This window comes from Pecten maximus, chromosome 17, assembly GCF_902652985.1.
Source record: "Pecten maximus chromosome 17, xPecMax1.1, whole genome shotgun sequence".
In the NCBI taxonomy this organism is placed as follows: Eukaryota; Metazoa; Mollusca; class Bivalvia; order Pectinida; family Pectinidae; genus Pecten; species Pecten maximus.
In genome coordinates this window covers 26,327,551-26,339,060 of record NC_047031.1, presented here as the reverse complement: position 1 = coordinate 26,339,060, position 11,510 = coordinate 26,327,551, and the positions used below count along the sequence as shown (strand labels likewise).

General features: G+C 38.7%; 3 protein-coding genes across 5 annotated transcripts in view; 2 read left to right on the top strand and 1 right to left on the bottom strand.

Moving 5' to 3' along the window:
• Nucleotides 1-6,530, bottom strand: part of LOC117315013 — a 65,463-nt gene extending 58,933 nt beyond the window's left edge. For all 3 annotated transcript variants that reach the window (XM_033869139.1, XM_033869137.1, XM_033869138.1), the window contains exons 1-3: nucleotides 6,425-6,530; nucleotides 5,123-5,402; nucleotides 3,318-4,419 (exon numbers count right to left, since the gene is read on the bottom strand). In XM_033869139.1, coding sequence (XP_033725030.1) covers nucleotides 3,318-4,059 — 742 coding nt within the window. In that variant the 5' untranslated portion in view covers nucleotides 4,060-4,419; nucleotides 5,123-5,402; nucleotides 6,425-6,530. The remainder of the gene's footprint in view (nucleotides 1-3,317; nucleotides 4,420-5,122; nucleotides 5,403-6,424) is intronic.
• A 240-nt stretch (nucleotides 6,531-6,770) lies between these two features.
• On the top strand, nucleotides 6,771-10,382 carry LOC117315735. The gene is made up of 3 exons (XM_033870088.1): nucleotides 6,771-6,889; nucleotides 8,512-9,197; nucleotides 9,678-10,382. The coding sequence occupies exons 2-3, from the start codon at nucleotides 8,581-8,583 to the stop codon at nucleotides 9,700-9,702; spliced, it is 642 nt and encodes a 213-aa protein (XP_033725979.1). The 5' UTR covers nucleotides 6,771-6,889; nucleotides 8,512-8,580; the 3' UTR covers nucleotides 9,703-10,382.
• Nucleotides 9,957-11,510, top strand: LOC117315261 (oocyte zinc finger protein XlCOF15-like). Its single transcript, XM_033869408.1, has 2 exons — nucleotides 9,957-9,964; nucleotides 10,377-11,510. Exons 1-2 carry the CDS (start codon nucleotides 9,957-9,959, stop codon nucleotides 11,002-11,004), a joined length of 636 nt encoding a protein of 211 aa, XP_033725299.1. The 3' UTR covers nucleotides 11,005-11,510.

The following is an 11,510-nucleotide window of genomic DNA, read 5'->3' as shown; positions in this document are numbered from 1 at the left end:
CATAACTGTGGTTCACAACCCACTGCCCCACATAACTGTGGTTCACAACCCACTGCCCCACATAACCGTGGTTCACAACCCACTGCCCCACATAACTGTGGTTCACAACCCACTGCCCCACATAACTGTGGTTCACAACCCACTGCCCCACATAACTGTGGTTCACAACCCACTGCCCCACATAACTGTGGTTCACAACCCACTGCCCCACATAACTGTGGTTCACACTGCCCCACATAACTGTGGTTCACAACCCACTGCCCCACATAACTGTGGTTCACAACCCACTGCCCCACATAACCGTGGTTCACAACCCACTGCCCCACATAACTGTGGTTCACAACCCACTGCCCCACATAACTGTGGTTCACAACCCACTGCCCCACATAACCGTGGTTCACAACCCACTGCCCCACATAACTGTGGTTCACAACCCACTGCCCCACATAACCGTGGTTCACAACCCACTGCCCTACATAACTGTAGTTCACAACCCATGGCCACTGCCCTACATAACTGTGGTTCACAATTTCAACCCACTGCCCCACATAACTGTGGTTCACACTGCCCCACATAACTGTGGTTCACAACACACTGGCCCACATAACTGTGGTTCACAACACACTGCCCCACATAACTGTGGTTCACAACACACTGCCCCACATAACTGTGGTTCACAACCCACTGACTCACATAACTGTGGTTCACAACCCACTGCCCCACATAACTGTGGTTCACAACCCACTGCCCCACATAACCGTGGTTCACAACCCACTGCCCCACATAACTGTGGTTCACAACCCACTGCCCCACATAACTGTGGTTCACAACCCACTGCCCCACATAACTGTGGTTCACAACCCACTGCCCCACATAACTGTGGTTCACACTGCCCCACATAACTGTGGTTCACAACCCACTGCCCCACATAACTGTGGTTCACAACCCACTGCCCCACATAACCGTGGTTCACAACCCACTGCCCCACATAACTGTGGTTCACAACCCACTGCCCCACATAACTGTGGTTCACAACCCACTGCCCCACATAACCGTGGTTCACAACCCACTGCCCCACATAACTGTGGTTCACAACCCACTGCCCCACATAACCGTGGTTCACAACCCACTGCCCTACATAACTGTGGTTCACAACCCATGGCCACTGCCCTACATAACTGTGGTTCACAATTTCAACCCACTGCCCCACATAACTGTGGTTCACACTGCCCCACATAACTGTGGTTCACAACACACTGGCCCACATAACTGTGGTTCACAACACACTGCCCCACATAACCGTGGTTTACAACCCACTGCCCCACATAACCGTGGTTCACAACCCACTGCCCCACATAACTGTGGATCACAACACACTGCCTCACATAACTGTGGTTCACAACCCACTGTCCCACATAACTGTACACAACCCACTGCCCCACATAACTGTGGTTCACAACCCACTGCCCCACATAACTGTGGTTCACAACCCACTGACTCACATAACTGTGGTTCACAACCCACTGACTCACATAACTGTGGTTCACAACCCACTGCCCCACATAACTGTGGTTCACAACCCACTGACTCACATAACTGTGGTTCACAACCCACTGCCCCACATAACTGTGGTTCACAACCCACTGTCCCACATAACTGTACACAACCCACTGCCCCACATAACTGTACACAACCCACTGCGCATGCCCCACATAACTGTGGTTCACAACCCACTGCCCCACATAACTGTGGTTCACAACACACTGCCCCACATAACTGAATTCCTGTCCAAAGTATGGAGATCCCAGGCCATGACAAGTTATATAGGAGATATATACAGCAGGATAAAGTGCAGAGGGACAGAAGGACGAAAGGACGGAGAGGTTCCAGCTGGGGACAAATTAAGTCTGGATACAGTGTTAATATATACCTCAGTACACATTTACAGCACTACAATGACTCAAACTGTCAATGAACGGTAAAACACGTAAAATATATCTACAGCACTATAGAAAATCAACAAAAATATTAAAGCAAGGAGATATTTGAATCAAACAGAATATCAATTCTTTGGTAGGACCGCCAGGAAACACTTACCCGTGCATATTACTGATGTTATATATATATTGCCTTATATAAACATTTTTAGCATTTTAACTTTCAAAAGATAAAAGGTTATAATATAAACACACTTCAATGCAGAAAACATTAATATTATATACACAAAACAAAGACATCAAAATCTTTTAATCGTTTTTATTTTTTGGTAAATATAATATGTGGATTTTATATTTTTCTGTGTTTTTCAATATACTTCAGCTAGGTGAAAGTGTCAGGCTTTTATTTTTTGTTCTAGATCTAGCGCCAACCGACTTTTAGCAACGGAACCCTATTTGACATTGCACGATTCGCCCAAAATTTTAATTTTATAACCCTATAAACTTGATGAAAATGGTGTGTACTAACAGTTTAGGTACATTATATATCCCATTTAAACAGTCCAGTCACTAATTCACACAAAGTTAATAATAATTTGCAACAAAACACTTTGCTCCATATATCATTCCACAGCTTCAGTAACCTATTTTGAACATGATGGTTGGTAAAAATAAGGAATGTGTGTGTACCATGCAAAACAAATAAAGTTTAAATGAAAGAGCTTTTCATTTGTTTTTGCTTAACATTCCATTTTTGCATTTACCACACCGCCATTTTCAATCCGAATTGCTACTGAATGAAGCCTGCAAATGTAAATAATCATGATTTTGTGTCTTTGATTGCACATACAGCCTATTTATGTGGATTTATAAAATTAATAGTGATGCATTCCTGAAAAAGAGGTAATAACATATAGCACTGGAAATCTTTTAAAAATAATTTAGCAGTTTAAAATGATCGAATCAAAAAATTTGACTGGGTGCGCATGCAGTGTACGTATATGAATCCAACATGGTCAATTAGACTACAGTTGTCAGAAAGGATCATGTAATCAAGGGAATCCTCTAACACAATTGGAGTATGTTTTTTTTTTTTGAAAAATTAATTTCTGGACACAATTAGGAATTTTGGATATCTTTTGGTTAAAAGTTACGGCTAAAATGCATTAGGAATATATATATATATATAGACAGGAAAAACACTGTAAATATTGTGGATCTAGCATTCAAAATTGGAAATTTTACATACCTGGTGGGGGGAAGGGGTACATAACCTGTGATCTAGGATTTGTAAATCTTTGTGAGGCACGCAAACACATTAAATTACAACAGGAAACAAATGATTAACACATTGATAAAAACTAAATTTTAATAATTTACCTGTACTTGGAGACTGCCCAGCCGGAAATACATCTTTGCTGACTCTCACAACTTGTACTTTATCACCGGGCTGCCATCTAACATTGTCCATGTCTGTTTCATCATTGTCTGTATCAGTTCTGTCATCATGAATTTCCATCTTCAGAGTTTCGTCATCATTCTGTGCATAATTTCTGTCTGAATGAGTTATCTCCCCTCCTGCATCCTGTACATTCATCATGTCCATTTCCTCTGAATTACTCACAATATAATCTCTTTCATTGTGATTTTCAACTTCCATAGTTTCCTCGTCGGGGAATTCTTCCTTGATATGCTGTGTAAGATTATGTGAGATTATTCCTGGGTACTGGTAACTCCCATCCTCAAGGTTTTCCATCACAACACCGACTTGTGGAGGGCTTAAAGATTCATCCACAATTTCTGTCTTTATGTACTGTGCTTGGCTTTTATTCACATTCTGCAAAGTTTTGCCAGTGTATCTTTTGTCCACACCATGATTTTCTGAAAAAACATTCTGTGAAGTACCATCATCATGATTTCTGACCTGAAAATTTTCTAACACAGAACTGTGTGAAGTATTCTCATTATTGCCAAAATCTCCATCTTGGATTTCCACTTTAACATGCATTGTCTGATTATCTTCAGCATCTGTAGTGAAAAATTTACTTCTGTGGCTTATCTGTGGCGCAATGTCGGGGATATTGTCCTGTGTTTGGTTTTCAGTTGTACTATTTAAACACATATCGTCCTGACTTCCTGTGAATTAACTCCCTCGGCTGTCTGTGAATGATTCCTGGTATTGTCACTAGTTTTTACTAAGTACATACTGTTATCACAAACAGAATGTACTACCCGGCCTATAGCTGTGGGTTTTCTGTCTATCACTTTCGAGACATGGCTGGTATTGTCAGAACTTTGTTCAGATATACAAGTACTTTCCTCAAACTCTGATGTGCCCTTCTGTACTTGACACATATTCCTGTTTAAGACTCCTCTGCAGTAACTAACTAGCGTGTTGACGCGGTATTGCTGGGCCAGACGTATCAAAGCCTTGGCAGTTTGTTCTGTCATCTCCTGGTAAACACTGTCTGTGTACAGGTACCTGTATAAAAACAGTTGAAGACATTCCTAATTAGATTCTGATTTTATTATCCAGATCCAGAACTTGTCAGATCTTTCAGGAGTGCAAGCCTATATATTATAAAAAAAAAATTTTTAAAAATTAATAATGTTAAATGTAACTGAACTACAAGCAGTAAGGTATTAAAGCGATGATTCAAATTTAATTCTATCATCTTAATTCTTTCATAAAAGATAAGCAAAAAATCTGTCCAATTTCACTTCTAATCGAGACAAAATGATCATTGACAATGAGTCTATGATGTCACATGTATTTTTCACTACAAAGAATTGGAAAGTTGATAAAAATATCACATATTTCTCAATAGCGAAAAACATCAGACGTCACAACCCAACAAATGCCCAGTCACACAGATGGAGATGAAGATAGTGGAAACACCTGCCCAGAATATTGGAAGAAAAAAGGTGTTTCCAAGATAATTCTGTACAGTAGTTAAGATCTACTGCAAGTTTTGCCCTATTCCTTTCAATTTCAGATGGGGAATTTTCATCTTGTATAAAGATGAAAATTGGTGAATGGGGAGTTCAATTTTCAAACCACAAAATGGTAGACTTTTGCTTAATGATATGAAATTGTATTAAATTGTCATGTGTCCGTTATCATTGGTCCCAAAGCCCTCAGAAAAGGTTATTTGTCATTGACGTCATACTGAGAAAATACTGACCTAAGGAATATATTGAAGATATTCTTTGGAGTATTGGTCACTTTAATTGACCACTCGGTAAGGACAGGATCCGGTTTCTGTGTCGTCAGTATGTCACAGAAAACCGGACTACGACATACAAGGATACTCCTATGCCCCATCACAACGTCCTGTTTCTCTCCGACAAAAAATCTCACATCCGCGCCAATTTTTGTTTCAAACAGATGTTTCAGGCAGATCAGCAGGGAATTGTCCGACTGCCACTCAGGGGAAAGATGCAATGTAGACATGTTTTTGTGATCTGAAAAAAAAAAAAACAATCTCAATATATTAGTTACAGGCCACTCTTCAATCAAGTCTGTATACTGAACATCTCTTTCTGCTGTCCACTTGATCAAGTGTGAAAATATTTGTACAGATTAAAATTAATTTAAATGATAATTAAAAAATATAAGTAACAGGAAAGAAAAAATATATATTTGGTTTTCTTCTTCCTTGTATGTATTGCATTGAAAATAGTCAAATTTTATCCCTGTTTCACTATAATGGAAAAACACATGTAACTTAATGTATAAATACAGACCGAAATGACATACAGTAAATTGGTTTTCTAGCTGGTATATTATAATTAGTAGATCTAGTAAAATCTACACTTTCAGGTCAAATTTATTTTAGTCTTTCTGAAACCCTCATCATTCATACACTTACCAAAATATCATCAAAATGATGTCACTTGAATTCGTGTAGAAAAATAACTTTTGAATTTTTATGTAAAACGGCAAGGGAAATAAATGGAATTAGTGAATTTAAAACCAATAAATCGGTCTTACAACTTCGGTAAAAATTCTTTGAAAAAAAAACGTTCAAATGGTAAGATTAGAATTGCAGAAAGACTTTTGGCCCTGCAGTGTAGTTGATGCCAGGTAGCTCATTGTTTATTTAGGATTTGAATCTTTTAATCATTAGCATGAAATGGAAGCCGACATGGCCTGCTGCAGATCTATTGTCAGTATTGACATTTGTGATATTTTCGTCTTCTAGACAAGACTCTAAATTTTCTAATTCGATGCGCACAAAATCTACACGCGATCATAACTTAAATTGTTTGACGGCACACTCCTTTACGAATGATTACAAGCGTTTGCATCAATCAACGATATTCTGGATACCCGGTAGCGGTACAGTAGGCCTACTGTAACGCTGCTGTAACATTTCATGATTTTAGCATAAATTATTTGTAGGCTACTACAGTAGTGTTTAGGCCTACACCAGGTGGCCAATAAAATTTGTGATTATGTTCACTTGTTAGGCGAATACACCTACCACATCAGCCTACATGAATTTTCTATAGGCCTATTTGTGTACCATCTTCTCGCCATTTTGGCGTTCTTCTGTCACACTAAACAACGCCAGGACACATGGCGCTAACAGGGAACTGCGAGCGGGAAAATAATCTCACGTTTGTCTTGAAACTTGACTAAATCAATAAAATGTATAAAGTCTTGAAATAAACATTTATTATCAAAGGTTACTTGATAAAGTAACAATAAAATCAACATATTTTTATCAAAATTATTCTTGAATAAATCTGTTGCTATTCGTCCGGAAATTGTCTCTCTCCAAAGAATCCCTCACGAAAATTATAACTTTTATTCCGGTTCCTGCAGCATAACTGGAATGTTTGCGACTTAGAGGCAGAGGAGTTTTGAGTGATGTTTACGTGGCATCCACTTGGATGGATGGGGACTTACAAGTTGAACATATACCAGGCAACACGAATATTTTAATGTAAGTGTTTGTTTTTGCTGTTGGCTTGTATTTATATGTAGTGTACGCTTACAAAACTTCAAAGAAGAAGGGTGTTCACACAAAACTACATGTAGTATCAATATGGCTTACAGTACTCAGTAGACCTAGACAGGTTGGGGAAAACCACCAACTTGTGAATGATACGTAAACTTGTCTATAATACACCAATTGAGGTATGGTTTTGTTACTTTAAAATAGCCAAAAACATATTAAGCTGAAGTTTTGATTTTTTTTAAGCCAGGTCGCATTATTTAGTCATGAAAAATCATATAAACAGGTTGGGGAAAACCACCAACTTGTGTATGTAACCCTGATAAATACTAGCCGCAATATACCGCTCGGCTAGAGAGATTTTCTCTTTAGCTTGATCGGTTGGGCGTAAGACTAGTAATTATAAGCTAGAGGTCCCGGGTTTGATCCCTAGCGCAGGCAGTGATTTAAGTTTAATCAATCCTGTGCCCTGTTACATTGGCGCCAATGTAGGGACTTGCGAATGATACTCATCGCTGTTTGCGAAGGCATCTCTGTTTAAATACCACTGGAAAACTTGAGAACAAGTTCTTTCCTAGAGGGGGAGTATGTAACCCTGGTAAATACTATATATATATAGCCGCAACATTTTATTTTATATTTTTGTTTTATTTTTTTATCAGACAATTATTATTTTGTGACGTAGGTCTGCGTCTACCCTATGACTGAAGACACTGTTGTAGAGGATATATAGATACAGTGTATACTCTATGGCCTTAATTTATTTCACATTATCATTACAGATACTGAAGGTTTCAGATGTTTTATCAGCCTTTTAGATTTAACAGAGAGCATGATGAATTTATATTAAGTTATTTCACTGCCTCTGCTTGGGATCCAACTTAGGACCATGGATTACTAGTCTTGCACTCAACAGATAGAGCTAAAGAGAAATTCTCTACATTGCGGGGAGTATTTGCCAGGGTTACAAAGAAACATATTTTCAAAAGGCTGATAAAACATCAGAAAACTTAGACTCACTATGTTTATTTGTAACAGAGCGCAGCTAGCTAGGATTAATTAAGTTTAAATCACTGCCTAAGCTAGGGATCGAACCCGGGACTAGTCTTACGCTCAACCGATCGAGCTGATAAGAAGATCTCTCTAGCAGAGCGGTATATTACGGCTAGTATTTACCAGGGTTACATATATATATTGATTCCCCTGAGAAACTATGTTAAAATACTACAGTGCACCTAGAGAGAGAGCATGTGCCCTGGTAAATTATTACTTTGAATTCCCACCTGACACCAAATACAGATGTAACAGAGCGCATGAAAAATTAAATTTAAATCACTGCCTCCGCTAGGGATCGAACCCGGGACCTCTGGCTTACTAGTCTTACGCTCCACCGATCGAGCTAAAGAGAAGATCTCTCTAGCCGAGCGGTATATTGCGGCTAGTATTTACCAGGGTTACACAGATATAGCCCGGCACTGTTATAATTGGGGAGACTTCATTTTTTGTCATGACTGTAAAAAGAAATTAAATAATGACTTATAATTTCATAGATCCAAATAGTCTACCGATAACTTCTCAACTTTTTAAATTTCTTTTTTAATATAAAACAGAGTGTAACCTGTTGAGATGAAGGGAACACTGAAGAGGACAGATATTGAAACAGAGTATAACCTGTTGAGATGAAGGGAACACTGAAGAGGACAGATATTGAAACAGATTATAACCAGGTTGAAAATGTTGAGGCTTCCTTGAAGATTGAGCCAGATGACAGCACCTATAGGCAGATGTCTGCAGCTGATATTGAACCAGGGGAGGGAACTCTCAGTAAATCTATTTTAGCTGAGTCTTCCTTAATGATGCATCTGGATGAGAACCTGCCCGTAGCTGATATAGAACCAGGGGAGGGAACTCTCTGTGAATCTACATGTTTAACAGCTGGGTCTTCAGTAAAGATGCAGTTGGATGAGAGCTTATACAGAGAGATATCTATAGCTGATAAAGGACAAGGGGAGGAAACTCTTGGTGAAATTCATTTAGCAGAGTCGACTTGTATAAAACTTGAGCCTGATGATGACGCATATCAACAGACTTCTGCAGCGGATATAGAACTAGGGGAGGGAACTCTTGGTGAAATGTATTTAGCAGAGTCGACTTCTATAAAACAACAGACTTCTGCAGCGGATATAGAACTAGGGGAGGGAACTCTTGGTGAATCAGTTGTAGCTGGATTTTTTGTAAAACTTGAGCCTGATGACCAGACTCATTGGAAGACTTCGGTTGTCAAGCCACCCGTTCGGTGTGTAACTCTTATACTTCCAGAGAATGGTAGGCATTTCATTTATCTTTGTATTTAGATATAACAGGATCGCCCATTTCTGTACAAAAGACAAGGATATCATTATGTGAATTCCATCCAAGGGGTCACAAAAATGATCTGAGGTTCAATTTACAACTTCGTTTTTTTGTGACCCCTCATATGGAATACCCCTATATATCTTACCATGATATCAAATGTACCATAAGAATTTTTTTTCTTGCACCTGTCGTAAGTAGTTTACAGGAGGAAGTCATATTTGGTGATCTCAGTTAGTCAGATCCTTGTTGTTGCATGGTCAATGGAACCCTATTACTTAACATTCAATTTTCAGTGTATTGTTAACCTTAGTTAGTTCTAAAATACTGTATTACTTTGTACAAAGTGCTAGTTGATAATAACTGTAATCTCAACATATAAGCATAAGGCATTATATTTATTTTCTTTTTTATTATTATTCAGCAAATCTCAGTTTGGTGTCTGTTGATCCTGCCGTCCCAGCAGAGAAGCCCAACAGATGTGACATATCTGGAGACATTCAACTACTGCAACACAGAGAAGAATACCACAATGACCTCCCTAGTACAGGGACACACACATGTGGTGTATGTGGTAAATGCTTTGATAGGGACGATCTATTTCAGGAGCACAGAGAGATACATGCTGATTCAGAATGTGACTTCTGTGGCGAGACATTCGGTGAAAAGACAGATTTAGATAAACACAGTAGTATACATGGACATGACAAGGTACAGAATCTTACAGAATTGTATCCAAATTCTGGTAACAATACACAAGAAATCAGGAGGAAATCGAAGAAATCTTCACATAGCAAAAAGAAATCTTCTCACAGAGAAAAGAAATCTTCCCATAGCGAAAAGATATTGTCACATAAAAAAAAGAAATCTTCCCATAGCGAAAAGATATTGTCACATAAGAAAAAGAAATCTTCACATAGCGAAAAGAAAATTTCACATAACAGAAAGAATTCCTCACATAGTAGAAAGAATTCTTCAGATAGCAGAATATCTTCACATAGCGAAGAAAAATCTTCACATAGCGGAGAAAAATCTTCACATAGCGAAGAAAAATCGTCCCATACCGAAAAGCAATCTTCACATAACAAAAAGAAGGACTTAACATGCGACATATGCTTTAAAGCTTTCCTGACATATTTTACCTTCAAAACCACCAACACTCAAAACTAAATACCTACACATGTGATTTCTGTGATAAAACATTTAGAATGCAGGTTGGACTGAAGCAACATCTCCAGGTCCACTCTGATGACAAACCATTTCAGTGTTTAGATTGTGGTAAATCATTCAAGCGGCAAAGTCATCTTAACACACACTCTGCCATCCATACCGGACAAAAGACTCACCGCTGTGATGCCTGTGATGGTATGTTTAGTGACCTGAGTGGTCTTCTGAGACACCAGGTCGTCCACACTGGTGAAAAACCGTTCAAGTGTGACATCTGTGGTAAGCGTTACGGTAGAATGGGTACACTGCAGAGACACCTGGTAATACACTCGGGGGAGAAACCTCACAAGTGTGATGTCTGTGGCAAAGGATTCTCCGATAAAAGTGGCCTGGCAAGACATTTCATGATCCATACGGGAGACGCTCCGTTTAAGTGTAGTAAGTGTAGTAAAGCATTCATTCACTCTACACATCTCAGTCGACACATGAAGACTCACAATAAAGACACACACACGTGTGACCAGTGTGGTCAGCTATACACTAGTAAACTGTTACTAACCAAACATAAAAAGTTACACAAATGATAAACAAAACATACTGTAAATGCAGATATTTTAGTGGTTATCTTATTTCAGAGTTTTTCGCTAAATAATGTGCTTGTTGTAGTTTATCTACATTAGTTTCTATGGCAGCAATTCATCATTCTGCTTATCTGTTTTGATTGAGTTTTGTGTTAAGACTTGAGTGTGTCAAATTTCGTATGTTTGCAGTAGTTGTAGTATAAATTATTCAGTAAAGGAATGTCGGTTTTAGGAAATTGTGTTAAAAGTACTGTAATATATATGCTTTATGAAAATGTTGCATTTTCATAGGATACATCAATTTGTAGATCATCAATATGAAATGTATATCAACTATTAATAAATATACATTATGATTAGGTTTCGGACAAAAAATAAATAGGGGCCGTGTTGGTTAGTGGTTAATTAGGTGCCCCAGCCCTTTTATCACTAGCCCTCCACCTCTGAGTTGCCCCATGTGGGGCAGTTGCCTGGTACTGACCATAAGTCAATGGTTTTTCTCCGGGTAC

What these genes read in the sequence shown, in the direction of transcription:
- LOC117315735 (XM_033870088.1), top strand. Translation starts at nt 8,581, where the DNA reads ATGAAGGGAACACTGAAGAGGACAGATATTGAAACAGATTATAACCAG. An exon ending in GTTGTCAAGCCACCCGTTCG is followed by an intron (nt 9,198 to 9,677) that starts GTGTGTAACTCT and finishes ATTATTATTCAG; the next exon opens with CAAATCTCAGTTTGGTGTCT.